Source organism: Misgurnus anguillicaudatus, chromosome 23 (genome assembly GCF_027580225.2).
Source record: "Misgurnus anguillicaudatus chromosome 23, ASM2758022v2, whole genome shotgun sequence".
Taxonomy (NCBI): domain Eukaryota; kingdom Metazoa; phylum Chordata; class Actinopteri; order Cypriniformes; family Cobitidae; genus Misgurnus; species Misgurnus anguillicaudatus.
In genome coordinates this window covers 22,171,275-22,187,587 of record NC_073359.2, presented here as the reverse complement: position 1 = coordinate 22,187,587, position 16,313 = coordinate 22,171,275, and the positions used below count along the sequence as shown (strand labels likewise).

Here is a 16,313-nt window from a genome sequence, read left to right as displayed (position 1 = left end):
AACTGTCACTCATTCGCAAACTTTTACGCTCCGCCCACTTTCCGCAGTGACGCTCCGATGTCTGATAAAAAAGTGCATGCACAGCTGCCATGTGCAAATTAAACCTAATTTCCTGTTTAAACTTTTCTTTAAAGCTAAAGTCGCGTATTCTCCTTTCCCTAGAAATAGATGTAATGGTTATAATAGGAATAGTTTCTATTAAAGTCAATATAATTCCCACTATAACCATTAAATCCGTTAATGTCCTGCACTGGGTTACATTGGTTGCCTGGTGGTTGGAAAACTTTTACACAATTAATGTAATGGTTTGTAATGGTTTAACCTGATGGTTCTTAGTAGTATTTGTAATGGAGGAAATTCACAATTGTTTTCTTCACAGGTTTTGGCCAAAATACCTCAGTGACCACAAACAGGCCTATTGTTAGCTACTGCATTAAAACCTTGTTAACTTGGTATCCATCGCCACTGTCATAATATAATTATGTTTTTTTACTAAAATAATAACATTAATTTATTATGAGCAATAATTATGCCCAGTAAAAATACTGGGTTGATGCATGTATGGGTAAAATAGGAAGAAATCAAATCATTGGGTTTAAATCACATGTGCTGGGTTCGATCAAACATTGAAATTTGCAGTTGGATTTGTTAACTTTGGTGTTTAGTTTTCATGGCAAAATGTTTTTAAAGACTCTAATGATAAATTTAAACCAGTGGTTCTCAAAATGGGTGCTGGAGCCCCCAGGGGGGCCGCGAGATGGTGCCAGGGGGGCACCAGGTTTATGACATTTTATAAAATACATTAATTTATCATGAATTCTGTGTAGTTACACCTAAAAAATAATGCTACTAACCAACAGCACTACTTTGTTTAATTTAAAATGTTTTGTTTATTTAAAATTTTAAGTTTTAGAACTGGTTTTGTCATAAATTTTCTTTGGGGGGCCGCGATGGAATGTGCCGTACCCAAGAGGGGCCGCATGCTGAAAAAGTTTGAGAACCACTGGTTTAATCAATATTTACAAATGAAAAACAGATATTAAGTCGATAGCTGACAAATGCTATAGACATTGGACAAGATTTTATGCTTAAAATTTGTATTTTAAATGCTTGAACTGGTAATCTTTTTTCACAATTTGTTTTAAACCTCAAATATATGAAATATATAAATATGTGAAAATTATATTAACACTCTGGTGTCAGTGCAGAATAACTTTATCTTTTACTTTCAGCGTGTGCCATAAAACTGCAGCTTCACATTTTTTCAAGAATGTTGACACTGCGCTTTTTGTTACAATGAATAAGGAAGGATAGCTGATGAAATAACGTGAGGAAATGAAAATGATGACAGCATTGTCATTTTTGGGTCTCTTTTTAAATGTTAAGCGTATTAAAAGAAAAAAATTGTACCAGCCTACACCTTGGGTCAAAAGTAATGGGGATAATACAATCAATACAAGCTCCACAGAAGACACAGTAACCTTCATCAATGCCTTTGTGTGTAATTTCTCAGCCTTCTCCTCTTTCGTCCATTCATCCTTTACTAGTAACCATCTGCCTCCTTTTCTCTGCTTCCCCTCCCTTTGCAGCCCCATGTGCGGGCATCTGGCCCCTCAGAGATACCAGGCGCACCCTGGCCAGGAAAGGTCCGGGATCGGTTTTCGGCTTAATTGAAAAGGTCCTTTTAAAACAACAAATACATTGCTTCCAACTTTAAATAATGGCAGACCTTTTCAGACTCTCGCCCCGGCCTATCCAAAGACCTTTGCGTGGCTCTTAACTGCGAGACTCGGTGTCAAGCTGCATCTATTAAGATTTTAGGCCTATTTTGGAGAGAAGCTGCAGTACATAAGAATGACCTGTAGATGTCAGCATCCGTTTATAATATTTTACCAAACTGTTCAAATAAGATTTTTTTGTTGCTGCTTTTGAGAGAAATTAAATTCAAGGGACCTTTTTTACTTATCGTGTTAACATTGTTACGTTGTTTTGACCTGATCATTTTAATAGACATCTCAACACTTGTTCATTATTCATTTTTATTCTATTTATTGATTTATTTTTTCACATAATAATAATAATAATAATAATAAACTCATACAAACTATGGCATATAACACCAATTTAACTGTGGGAATTATGTTGTGACTAAAAGTATCCAAAATAAATCAAAATTCAGTTGCAAAACATACTCATGTCATTTTATCAAGAAGTTTCTGGAGGTTTCACCTTCAGATGGATTTTGCGTATATACATAAATATCATCAGACCTCCTATATTTTATAGAAATGAAACAATTTTGCATATATATCCTAACTAAAGATTTGCTTTTAAATCGTTAATGTACAGTTAAATTCATGAGAAAGATTTGTTTGATATATTGACCCCAAAGTTTAATCATTATCTCAAGCTTTTTAAACACTTGGTGTTGAATTGGCTCAGTTATCAGACATGGCTCAACAAGAATACAAGATGCTTGGTGACAAATTCTTTACATACAAAGGAATGGTGTTACCTACAAATGGCCTTCATATAAATTCTCCAGAATATATAGACAGTTTGAGGGATTTTGAAATAAGAGATGATCACGTCTTTGTCGTTACCTTCCCGAAATCTGCATGGTAAGTCTGATGCTTAGATCCATGACATTTCATTTCCAATAAAGTTTTATTGTGCATGGTATTGTTGACCTAAAATATAAAACTACATAAAAGCTGTCATGAGCTCCTATTTGACAGTGGACTAGTATGATAATGTTAAAAGCTCAATTTTCTCACAAAACAACCTCATTAAAGAAATATGACATTTTAATTCATTTTCATGCAAACTTTTCTTTTAAAATAACAACTGTTGGAATCGGCTTTAGTGTGGGAGTTACTGGGCACTGATCAAAGTCTACTGTAAAACATTGTGTCCATGCCAGTAAATGTAATTGAAATGCAACAACACCTGAGGAATCTAAAAATACCACATCCTTGCCTCTGTGACGCTCCTCCAGGAACGGTTTGGAGCCAGCAAATCCTGACCTCACTGTATGAAGAAGATTTCCCAGAGAAAGTAAATGAAACCACGTATGAACGAATGCCCTGGCTGGAGCTTTTGCAGAAGGGGAAAGATTACACCTCACGTCCGTCCCCAAGACTCTTTTGTTCCCATTTACATGAGCACCTGATTCCCAAAGGATTGCAAGGAAAAGGAAAAGTGTGTATGATTTAAATGAACAGATCACCCAAAAATAAAAAATTATCTTAGAACTTACTTACGCTTTTCTCTTAGATCATCTACATTATGAGAAATCCAAAAGACATCATGGTGTCTTACTTTCATTTTTCAAAAAACATGAAAAATTTTGAACATTCAGAGAGCTACGCTGACTTGATGGATAAGTTTTTCATAGGACGGAGTACGTATAGTGATTTACTAAGACATTAAACTCAAATCTAATATTTGTCCCTGGAACTTGAAGAGATGTAATCGAGCCACATAATATTCATTTTAAAGTGTTTGGTTTGTAGTGCTCGGTGGATGTTGGTTTGATCACATCAGAGGATGGATCTCAAATCAAGACAAATACGACATCTTGTTCTTGACGTATGAAGAGATGATCAAGGTGACGACTGAGAAGTTTCTCATCAAGCTTCATCACTTATTCTTATATTAATATGACCAATAAATAATGCTTCTTTTATCAGGATCTGAGATCTGTCATTGTGAAAATCTGTAAGTTTGTTGGGAAGAATCTGTCAGATGCTGCGATTGATAAAGTTGTGGAAAAGGCAACTTTTAACAACATGAAGCAAGATCCCAAAGCAAACTATGATTTCATGCCAAAGATTGTCACAGACCAACCAAAAGGACTATTTGTGCGCAAAGGTCAGATAAAATACTCAAACTTTGTTGTAAAATTGCCATCCATTGATAAAAAAAGTATTTTGCATTATCATTGCAATATCTATTCCAGGTGTCGCATAAAAGTTATTAGTGTAGCTTACTGTATGAAAATGTATAACTAAACTTCCTTTATTTTGTTAAATATTGTGTTACAGGAACAGTTGGAGATTGGAAGAACTCATTAACTGTAGCTCAGAATGAACGCTTTGACTGCGTCTACCAAGAGAAAATGAAGGGACTTCAACTTAACTTCATCTGGGACATCACTGAATTAAATAACTGAACACAAACAGTGTCTATTAGTAGACTATCAAACCCTCAAGTTCTTTTGTGGAAACCGATTATCTAAAATCATTTAAAGGAAAACACCACAGTTTTTCAATATTTTACTATGTTCTTACCTCCACAGATAAATTAATACATACCTATATTTTTTCAATGCGTGCACTTAATCTTTGTACAGCGCCTTGTGAATATGTTAGCATTTAGCCTAGCCCCATTCATTCTTTAGGATCCAAACAGGGATGAATTTAGAAGCCACCAAACACTTCCATGTTTTCGTTATTTAAAGACTGTTACATGAGTAGTTACAAAAGTAAGTATGGTGGCACAAAATAAAACCTGGTGATTTTTTAAAGCATTCTAATTTTTTTCCGCTGTGATGTTTTCCTTTAAGTAAACAACGTAAAATGTTTTAAGTGAATCATATTTGTAAATTACAATTAATCCAAGCTTAAAAGTTTATATTTCGTCGTATTTAATATTTAAGTACACTATGTTTAAAATAACTTTTTAGTGTTTACCATGTTATGTTTTGTTCACTAATTACTGAAACAGATGTGTATGTAAATGTGAAGAAACTGATCTCAGTTTTAGTATTGACTTCACTCAGTTATTGTTAAAAATGTTAAAGCAACACATCCAACACACAGCCTAAGCACAGGAACTATACTTATAAACAATGACAACCACAAAAAAATCTCCAACATAAATAAACGTTTAACACTACTGAGTCTTTCTCTTTACTGAAAACCACATAAAATATCTCAACGCTCTCATAATGCAGGCTCATGCAAAGCATGCTGGGAACTGGAAATCCTCCTCAACCAACAAGTTGATTTATAAACCTGATCAAAACCATCAAACGTTTGTAATTATTTACAACTACCAAAGTTTGTTCAAATGAATCTGTTAAAATGACTCTAAAGTTGTAAATAAATGTTTCATGCTAATGCTAAAAATGCACGCAATGCTAAAAAAGGGCGTGGCGTGACACAATCAATCAAAAACACGCTTTCTTACACTGCATGGTGAAGAATGTAATGCTAAAAACACAGTCCTCTTATGTGACATGTGTTTTCACTATGTAAGGTTATGCAATCCCATCAATTTTTTCACACAAACATATTTAGAAAATTCTAATGGTTTCCATTAAAATACCAATATGAATCATTAGCTTTTACCATAAAAAAACACTACACTGTAGTGTGTTTTGGGCCATATTCCATTAGAACCAATAAAATTCCCAATAAAACCAATAGAATTTCTGTGAAGGTGTATATTGTTTTTTTAGCAGGGATATCATAACATGAATTTATCAGCGATGCCAAGGTTCAGGTAGGCTACTCATAAAAACAAGTGTACTATTGTAGCCTACTATTGTCAGCACAGTGTGATGTAATATGTCCCGGAGAGTAAGGTAAATATTACCTTATCAGAGATCAAGTTTAGACAAACAGGAGTACAATATTGTTGACAGATTTACCATACAAATATATTTCACAATGTTTTGGCCTTCATTGTGGTTCTAACTTACAATGCATTCAAGTTTCAAACATTTCATTAATTTATACGTTTCCTGAATGAAACCTTGGTGTTGCGGCACAATGCTTGTTAAGCTACAGGAAGAAAATAAAAATTAATTTAAAGAGTTAAAGAGTTTTCATTTTAGAGATAAAGGATTTTGTAATTTAAAAAGTCAAAGATGTAACAACACTGAAAAAATGATTCATTGAATTTAATAAAATTTTTTAAGGTAAGTGGTTGCAATCAATTTATTTAAGCTACATTTAAACAAAAGTTTTATATTTTATTTTACTTTACTAATCTTTTTTGTTTAAATGTAGCAACCACATACCTTAAAAAAATTGATTAAATTCAATGAATCATTTTTTTCAGTGAATGAATCGTCATTACTGTACTGCAAGTGTAACAAAAATCTATTTGATGCAAAACTCATCAATTTATTGGAAAAAGTAAGTTTCATATAATGTTTGAATATAATGTTTTCTCAAGTGAAACACATTTTTAAAGTCTATATATATTTGTTATTTTTTGACACCTTGTGTTATTTGGCAGTATATATGATTTAAGAAGGCTTCAAAAATGATAATAATAGAAAAATAATAGATAATAGAAAAATATACTGACTTTTATTTTTCCATCTGTTTCCCCTGCATACTTCATACTAAATTTCATAAAGTACACCCACCTAAAGGATTATTAGGAACACCATACTAAAACTGTGTTTGACCCCCTTTCGCCTTCAGAACTGCCTTAATTCTATGTGGCATTGATTCAACAAAGTGCTGAAAGCATTCTTTAGAAATGTTGGCTCATATTGATAGGATAGCATCTTGCAGATGGAGATTTGTGGGATGCACATCCAGGGCACGAAGCTCCCGTTCCACCACATCCCAAAGATGCTCTATTGGGTTGAGATCTGGTCATTTTAGTACAGTGAACTCATTGTCATGTTCAAGAAACCAATTAGAAATGAATCGAGCTTTGTGACATGGTGCATTATCCTGCTGGAAGTAGCCATCAGAGGATGAGTACATGGTGGCCATAAAGGGATGGACATGGTCAGAAACAATTCTCAGGTAGGCCGTGGCATTTAAATGATGCCCAATTGGCACCAATTGGGGCCTACAGTGTGCCAAGAAAACATCCCCACACCATCACACCACCACCACCAACCTGCACAGTCTTAACAAGGCATAATGGATCCATGTTCTCATTCTGTTTACGCCAAATTCTGACTTTACCATCTGAATGTCTCAACAGAAATGGTGACTCATCAGACCAGGCAACATTTTTCCAGTCTTCAACTGTCCAATTTTGGTGAGCTTGTGTAAATTGTAGCCTCTTTTTCCTATTTGTAGTGGAGATGAGTGGTACCCGGTGGGGTCTTTGCTGTTGTAGCCCATCCGCCTCAAGGTTGTGCGTGTTGTGACTTCACAAATGCTTTGCTGCATACCTCGGTTGTAACGAGTGGTTATTTCAATCAAAGTTGCTCTTCTATCAGCTTGAATCAGTCGGCCCATTCTCCTCTGAACTCTAGCATCAACATGGCATTTTCACCTACAGGACTGCCGCATACTGGATGTTTTTCCCTTTTCACACCATTCTTTGTAAACCCTAGAAATGGTTGTGCGTGAAAATCCCAGTAACTGAGCAGATTGTGAAATACTCAGACTGGCCCGTCTGGCACCAACAACCATGCCATGCTCAAAATTGCTTAAATCACCTTTCTTTCCCATTCTGACATTCATTTTGGAGTTCAGGAGATTGTCTTGACCAGGACCACACCCCTAAATCCATTAAAGCAACTGCAATGTGATTGGTTGATTAAATAATTGCATTAATGAGAAATTGAGGTGTTCCTAATAATCCTTTAGGTGAGTGTATATCAAGGATTTACAAACTTTTTCAACCCAACATGTAATCTTAAGACCCACTGTTTAATATATATAAGAATTGCAAGAATTCTTCCAATAAGTGGTCGGGATCGACAGGATAAAAAAACTGAATAAACCGTTCATTAATCACATATTCCACTCGTAAACATAAACAATTGTTTTAGAGTTGTTATTGTCATAATTTGTTCTAATGCATCAAATAAATATAACACCAAATCGAAAATCAAGCATTTTATTGTTTTATGATCAAATGTTTTAGTGTGGTATTTACATGGAATTCATCAATGATTAAAGTCAACAGTAGAACATTGTGTTCATGCCAATGTGTGTAATGTTTGTCAATTGCAACAATCTAAGGAGCTGTTAAGAGAAAACACCTTGTGAGGAATCTCAAAACACCCCAGTGTATGTTATCCTCTATGACAGGAACGGTTTGGAGTCAGCAAATCTTGACCTCACTGTATGAAGAAGATTTCCCAGAAAAAGTAAATGAAACGTATGAGCGGATGCCCTGGCTGGAGCTTTTGCAGAGGGGGAAAGATTACACCTCACGTCCATTCCCAAAACTCTTCTGTTCCCGTTAACATGAGCACCTTGTGCCCAAAGGATTGCAAGGAAAAGGAAAAGTGTATATGATTTAAACAAAACAAAAATGAAAAATCCTCTATAATTTACTCACACTCATGCAATCCCAAATGTCCCAAATCATATACACATTCCATCATCACAAAAGCACATACATCTATTGTAACTAGTAAATAAATGTGTCTCTATTAGCTGTATTTCTTTTGTTATGAAGGCTTAAATCCAACTACAGTTTGATTGATATTAATTGGAATGCACAATCAAAAAACAAGATTTTTGAAACATTTTAGTTTTCTTGTTTTGGAACCAAACTCTTCATAGCTTAAGTAATTTCAACTTTTATTTTTAACTTATAGCAACTCCTTCTGTTTCCTTATCTTTGTAAGTCGCTTTGGATAAAAAAATGCTTAAATGTCCTCACTAGTCAAGAAAGTTTAAATAAATTGTTAAATTTATTAAAAAAAAAATAAGTTCAACAAAACATTTTTACACTGTAAAAAAATTATTTGCTGCCTTAAATATTTTTGTTCAATCAACTCAATTTTAAAAGTCATTTCAACTTACTATTATTTATGGTGATTCGTGACAATAGATGAGTTACTACAACTCATAAAATTAAGTTGACTAGATGATGGTCATTCTGTGTGGGTAGTCTCCAAAGGAAAAATTAAGCAACCTTTTTTTTGGGAAAAGAGCCATGGAGATCACAGCATTGCTAGAGAGCTTGAGTCTGACAAAGCTTATGTGTATCTCCTGTCACCTCCACAACACTGCAGACAATATATGTTTTAAGGTGTATTAAATATCTATGAAACATCAAGTTAAGCTGAATCTATTACTATTTTAGGCCTATTTTGAAGAGAAGCTGCAGTACATAAGAATGACCTGTAGATGTCAGCATCCCTTTCATATTATTTCACCAAACTGTTCAAATAAGATTTTAAACTAAATCATAGATTACTTCATCAAAATTGCATTTTTAGAATGAAATATCCATCACTGAGGGTTAAGTTTTATATATATACATATATATACACACACATATATATATATATATATATAATAGAATTGTTTACTACATAATTGTACTATTAATTTACTTTTTAATAATCTGATACAATAGGCCTACTGATTTTGGTGGTAACACAAAATGTTTTTAAATGGCGTTTATCGTGTTTGGAACCAAACTCAGAAGTCTCAAGCCAATTTATTTATTAACCACAATTATAAACAACTACAGTTGACCAATAAGCTGTACAATGATATAAAAGACTTTTACAAATAACAAAGTTACAAACCAAATAAACATCATAGAAATGAAACTATTTTGCACATATCCTAACTAATATATAAAAGATTTGCTTATAAATTGTTAATGTACAGTTAAATTCATGAGAAACGTTTGTTTGATATATGTGTCACAGGTCGGGGCAGGCTACTGACTCTAAGTTTTACCCCTGTCTCAAGTACCACCTCGAGGAGACCCTGGGGTTCCCAACAAAACAGACACTGAATTAAAAAACATAACAATTAGATTTTTATTAAATTAGTTAAAACAGTCTAAAAATAGTCTCTCTCCTTTAAAAGTCCTCCTTGCGGCCTCTCTCCTTCAGGCCAAACACGACGAATGAACAACAGGCGGGCTTGCAGAAAGGGGGCTTTCTTCAGCAGGTGGCAGGAGTGAGTATTCATAAGGGGGCTTTCCACTGTCTCGTCCAGTCCTGCAGTATATAATCCAATGCTAGTTAAGGATACGCTTCACCTTTCCAATCGACCAGTACTCACGGCCAAGGGTACGGACGGACATCAGCAGCACACGTGCTCCTCATACTCTGGCAGTCGTCAAGCCATTCTACAGCTATTCACACGTTTAGTTATCCACAGCACACACGCCGAAATCCAAATACTCACAGTGAAATAAGGCTTCGATCCCACTACCTTGACCGAGTTCCGTCTCCAGCTGTTTTAATTAACGTAGCCCGTATAAGCTATTTAACATAAACTAGAAATGAGATCTGTTACACACTCCAATGTTTTGTAACGCAATGCAAGGAAGTATTTTTATGCAGCCGTGAATACGAAATCTGTCGTAAACTGCTATTGTTGTCACTTATTTGATTTTAGAGTCCCGTTGATTAAAAAACAGTCTGAAGAATAATTTAAGAGTATAGCTGTTTTCTCGAGTTCACGGTTTCAATGATCTGTTGTTATTTTTGCTTTACTGAAGCTGCTGGTTTGTGAAACTTGTTCTTTACCTTATAAATAATGCTAATAATTATAATACAGGCTTTGGTCAAGCATTTTTGACCCAGTCTTATTTGAGGCAGAATGTAAATGTATAGAAAAGATGCATTGTTGTTGTTCGCCATTTTTAAATGTTACAATGTCATTGGTGTGTGTAACAGCTTAAGTATACAGTATGTCACTGAGACTGCCTGTGAAAATCAAACTAAAGTCTCAAATCTTATTGTGAGATGAAAAGCATCACAGTTTGATTTCAAGCATTAATTTCACTATGATTTCAATCGCCGACATGAAATTACTCAGTCAATATTAAAGATATCAAGTTTATATTTTCACGAAATGTTCTTTACATTATATAGGATGATTTTATGTGGAAAACAGTAAATCACAAAGAAATACTTACGGTTTTTTACGATTGCTATGACAGATTTTTCAATACTTTTAACAAGTTTTCAAAACTCTTAACACAGTTAGCACTACATCCACCTATGTAAGCTATACTATTAACACATTTCTTGTTGGTTTAACACAAAATGCATACAATTAACAAAAATGTAAGATGCTTTAACTTCTTTTACAGACAAGCTCAAACAAGACCAAAACAATAGATTTTAAATGTCAAATTTACAAATGCTTTCACACAGCATGTCAAAACAGATAACATCATGTGCTAAATCTCACTTATAGTCAAAGTAAACAGCTGTTTATATGATGAATTGAAACATAAATATATCCCCTGTATTTTATTCCATTGGGATTGAAAAACAACTTATTGTACCAATGCAAAATATATAAATCACAGCTGATTCCCACCTAAGAAACACACTCAGGTTCTTTCAATTGCATGACTATATGGTATACAATAGAGTAAAGGAGGACCTCTTTAGGTCGATCTTGTTTGTAAAAGGAACAATATGAGCAACACAAAAAATAAGATATATGGCTGCACAAGTCAATGGAAGACCACCAGGTCAAGGGGTAGATTTCCCTTCAGTCCCACCTGGATGCAATAGATGGTGCATTCCCAGACATCACACCTGAACACTGTCAGGGATGGATAAGACATGGCAAAAGATTCTTAGTAGATATCAGGTGTGATGTGAATGAGAACATATGGCCAAATAGAAACGCAATAGATTAGATGATGAGATTTTCTTTTTTGCTTTATTCTTCAGTGGCTTTTTCTGTTTGTATTTGTTTATTTTTACTTTTTTACTGTAAATGTAAGTAATATTGAATATCTTGCAGTAATGTCCTGTTGTAAATACTGTAAGTCCTTTACTGCAACAATTATGTCTACTTTTTTTTATAAAACATACTCTAAGATGGATGATTCATTTTTGTCTTGAATTGCTGCAGCAAAACAAACATAATACATGCATTTACTAAACCCAACTAAACAAAAATATAAAAAGTTTTCAAAAAAACTCTATAACCTATAATCTATAGTCTATAAGGACAGATTTACACATAAACTTATGCAGTTTTTGTTTTTCCACCTTATGTTTGTGTTTTTCATGACATTGTGTTATGATTGACTAAATGTTTTTGTTGGAAGAGAGCATGTGTTGGTGATCTGGTATAACTAGTTGATTCTGAAACATATTTAAAGTGTTTTTGTAAACAGTGTAAGAGTTTAGTTTACAATGTGTGATTTTGAGGATAAAATTAATTGTTTTGCCAGTTGTGTGTTTTAGGTGTGTTGGTGCGTTAAGAGTTTAGAAAATTTGTTAAAAGTATTGAAAAAAGTGTCATAGCAATCGTAAAAAACTGTAAGCTGGGTTTTCACAGGCATGGTCACATTTATCTTTAATCTTAAAGAATGTTACATTTTCTCTGAATATTTTATTAATGTACTGTATTTTTCAATTAAATTTACATTGCACAATAAATTATTTTAGCTGCAGACATTTTAGGTATCTATAAATACTGATAATTGTGGTCAAAACAATAGCAAAACAAATAGTTCAGTATTATTAAATTACAGACAAAGATTTTGAATAGCTACAGTATTAGATTGTATGTTTGGTGCGAAATGGGTATGGTGGGGGCCCGACCCCCTATTTTTACAAAGGGCCCAAAATTGCTAGCGGCGCCCCTGTGTAAATGCATTTGTTGATATTTCAGTTGCATCTATTTAATCCGCGATAAAATACGCGAACGGGATCTCTTCCATTGCTGACGTTTGCAGTCCACAACACATAGAGATTCATGAAGCGTCCGGCTTGCCTACAGTTTTTTCACTCCTTCCCTTACTGCACCCGTCTGCTCTCATCTAAATTTCAGTCAAGGCAAGCTGCATCTCAAACAAGCCTTGTCTGACAGTGATAAGTGACATCATGGGGTCAGGGTCAAAAATAGCGGAGAACCCCCCATAATAAAGATATAATTAATAACAACTGTGCTTATCATGATGCCTGATAAAGAGCACTGTAGGCCCATCCTCTTCCTCTATCTTTCCGCCACACTTCCGTCCTTTTCAGACTCTCTCTCTCTCTCTCTCTCTCTCTCTCTCTCTCTCTCTCTCTCTCTTTTACTTTCGTTGTCGTTATTTCATCTTTTCGTCACCCCGTGACATCTGGACCCCACGTTTAATCATTATCTAAAGCTTTTCAAGACGTATAGTGTTCAGTTGGCTCAGTTATCAGACATGGCTCAACAAGAATACAAGATGCTTGGTGACAAATTCTTTACATACAAAGGAATGGTGTTACCTACAAATGACATTCATTTCATTTCTCCAGAATATATTGACAGTTTGAGGGATTTTGAAATAAGAGATGATGACGTCTTTGTCGTTACCTTCCCGAAATCTGGTAAGTTTGATGCTTAGAACATGTCTTAAATATAAAGCTGACATTATATATATATATATTTTTTTTTTAATTGTTCAGAAATCTTATTTTTTGGTTGTGCATTCCAATTAATTTCAATGCAACTGCAGTTAGTTTGTTTTGATTTAAACCTTCATAACATAAAAAATACAGCTAAGTAGCACCATAAAACTAAATAATAACATGATAACATAATAATAAACATGTTTTGACAAAAATGTAAAAATATGTTTAAACACAAATCAACATAAAATGACATATAATGAGTTAAATAGCATAACAAAAAACAATGTGTTAAAAATGAACCCATCCTTTCGTGTACTGTAAAACATTGTGTCCATGCCAGTAAATGTAATGCAACAATCTAAAAAATATATATTAAGATAAAAACACCTCAGGAATCTATAAATATCCAGGTGTATGTTATCATTGCCTCTGTGACGCTCCTCCAGGAACAATTTGGAGCCAGCAAATTCTGACCTCACTGTATGAAGAAGATTTCCCAGAAAAAGTAAATGAAACCACGTTTAAGCGGATGCCCTGGCTGGAGTTTTTGGAGAAGGGGAAAGATTACACCTCACGTCCGTCTCCGAGACTCTTCTGTTCCCATTTACAGGAGCACCTGATGCCCAAAGGATTGCAAGGAAAAGGAAAAGTGTGTATGATTTAAACGAACACATCACCCAAAAATTAAAATTATCTTATAATTTACTTACGCTTTTCTCTTAGATCATCTACATTATGAGAAATCCAAAAGACATGATGGTGTCCTACTTTCATTTTTCCAAGAACATGAAAATTTTTGAACCTTCAGAGAGCTACGCTGACATGATGGATAAGTTTTTCATAGGACGGAGTACGTATAGAGCTTTACTGAGACATTTAGCTTAATTTAGAAATATAAAATGCCACGACAACACAAATCGAATGTCAGTTATGTCGTGTTTGGTTTGTAGTGGTCGGTGGATGTTGGTTTGACCACATCAGAGGATGGATCTCAAATAAAGACAAATACAACATCTTGTTCTTGACTTATGAAGAGATGATCAAGGTGACGACTGAGAAGTTTCTCATCAAGCTTCATCACTTATTCTTATATTAATATGACCAATAAATAATGCTTCTTTTATCAGGATCTGAGATCTGTCATTGTAAAAATCTGTAAGTTTGTTGGGAAGAATCTGTCAGATGCTGCGATTGATAAAGTTGTGGAAAAGGCAACTTTTAACAACATGAAGCAAGATCCCAAAGCCAACTATGAATTCATGCCAAAGACTGTCGCAGAGAATCCAAAAGACCTCTATGTGCGCAAAGGTCAGATAAAATACTATAACTTTGTTGTCAAATTGCCATCCATTGATAATTAAAGCTAGAAATGAAACTAAACTTCATAAAAATTAATTTTTAGCTTAAACAATTTAATTTCAATTCAAAGCCTTTCATTGTTGGCTATGATATAAACACAGCCATTATCATTGCAATATATATTCCACGTTTTGTGTAAAACAGGTGATTTTATATTAAAGTTAACCTTTAAAAGTTTAAAAGTGTAGCTTAGTGTGGGAAAATGTTAGGTTAACTAAACTTTTTTTTTTAATATTGTGTTACAGGAACAGTTGGGGATTGGAAAAACTCATTAACCGTAGCTCAGAATGAACGCTTTGACCGCATCTACCACGAGAAAATGAAGGGACTACAACTTAAATTCATCTGGGACATCTCTGAATTAAATAAGTGAACACAAACAGTGTCTATTAGTACACTATAAAACCGATTTGAGTACACTTCGCTCATTTATGTACATAATGAGTACACTGTTGTGTATGTAATTTTTTTGTTATTATCCATCATGTTGTGACAATAACATTGTATCCTCGATTTAATGAATCAGTTGGCACCTAATGCTAAAACAGGGCGTGGTGTGACACAATCAATCAAAAAACAGAGACATGTTTGGCAGAGACATCAACAACAAGTTAATTCATCAAGTAAATGAGTTACTTTTGGTTTTATAGCGCATAATTATAATGCTTCCTATTCATTTCCACAATAATAAGATGAATTTATCAGCAATGCCAAGGTTCAGATAGAAGTGTACTATTGTCAGCACAGGGATGTAATATGTCCTGTAGAGTAAGGTAAATATGACCTTATCAGAGATCAAGTTTAGACAAACAGGAGTATAATATTGATATGACAAAATTACTATGCAAATATATTTCAAAGTGTTTTAAGAGTCATTGTGGTTCTTAAGTATGAGAAGCTTATAGTGCATTCAAGTTTCTAAACATTTCATTAAGTCATATGTACCCTGAATGAAACCCATGACCTTGGTGTTGCTGGGACAATGCTTAAGCTTCCCTTTTAAAGCTGTGGGGGTAAACACGGCCCGCAAAGGTGTCCAATCCGCTCTGCATGATGATTTATACAGTTTTATTAAATATTAAATAAATATTTTAAAAACCCTTTCAGGTGGTTGTCTAGTTCGTTTTAATATGAGCAGTGGCGGATTTAGTAAATTGGGGGCCCACGGCGAAGGTATGTATGGGGCTCCCCTATCCAGTCTTTAAAAGAGAATGGAATTTTTTTGTTACTCCAAAATAAAGATTGAAACACACAAAGTGTAGCACTACACAAACTAATAGTCACAATGGAACCCAATAGAGAATAAGTCAATGGGGCAGTTGTCCCCACAAAAATAGGAAACCCATTATTTTTTTTGACCTTTTGGAGGCATTTTGAGGTCCCCATGAGGAAACAAGCTTATAAATTAAATAGAATGATGTTTATTGAAAATCTAAAGTACAAGAAAGTTTTCTGTGATGGTTGGGTTTAGGGTTTGGGTTAGGGGAAGGGAATACAGTTTGTACGGTATAAAAACCATTACGGCTATGTAATGTCCCTACAAAACATTGAAACCACACTGCAAAAAAATGATTTTCAAGAAAAAATGTTCTTAGTATTTTTGTCTTGTTTTCAGTAAAAATATAAAAAAATTCTTAAATTAAGATGCTTTTTCATGATGAGCAAAATGACCTTGGAAAATAAGTCTAGTTTT

At 34.2% G+C, this 16,313-nt stretch overlaps 1 protein-coding gene across 2 annotated transcripts; it reads left to right on the top strand.

The window, feature by feature from the left end:
• The first annotated feature begins 2,447 nt into the window (after positions 1-2,447).
• LOC129453870 (amine sulfotransferase-like) lies at positions 2,448-15,719 on the top strand. 2 transcript variants are annotated; one of them, XM_073861266.1, is made up of 7 exons: positions 2,448-2,621; positions 13,070-13,237; positions 13,708-13,910; positions 13,985-14,111; positions 14,212-14,306; positions 14,389-14,569; positions 14,866-15,719. In XM_073861266.1, exons 1-7 carry the CDS (start codon positions 2,582-2,584, stop codon positions 14,991-14,993), a joined length of 942 nt encoding a protein of 313 aa, XP_073717367.1. In that variant the 5' UTR covers positions 2,448-2,581; the 3' UTR covers positions 14,994-15,719. The 2 variants fall into 2 exon arrangements, with proteins under 2 accessions (XP_073717367.1, XP_055074229.2); XM_055218254.2 differs by lacking the exons at positions 2,448-2,621; positions 13,070-13,237; positions 13,708-13,910; ... (2 more) ...; positions 14,389-14,569; positions 14,866-15,719 and adding exons at positions 2,716-3,201; positions 3,277-3,403; positions 3,516-3,610; positions 3,693-3,873; positions 4,047-4,899.
• Positions 15,720-16,313: the final 594 nt, after the last annotated feature.

What these genes read in the sequence shown, in the direction of transcription:
- LOC129453870 (XM_073861266.1), top strand. Translation starts at nt 2,582, where the DNA reads ATGATCACGTCTTTGTCGTTACCTTCCCGAAATCTGCATG. An exon ending in GATTGCAAGGAAAAGGAAAA is followed by an intron (nt 13,911 to 13,984) that starts GTGTGTATGATT and finishes CTTTTCTCTTAG; the next exon opens with ATCATCTACATTATGAGAAA. An exon ending in AGACCTCTATGTGCGCAAAG is followed by an intron (nt 14,570 to 14,865) that starts GTCAGATAAAAT and finishes ATTGTGTTACAG; the next exon opens with GAACAGTTGGGGATTGGAAA.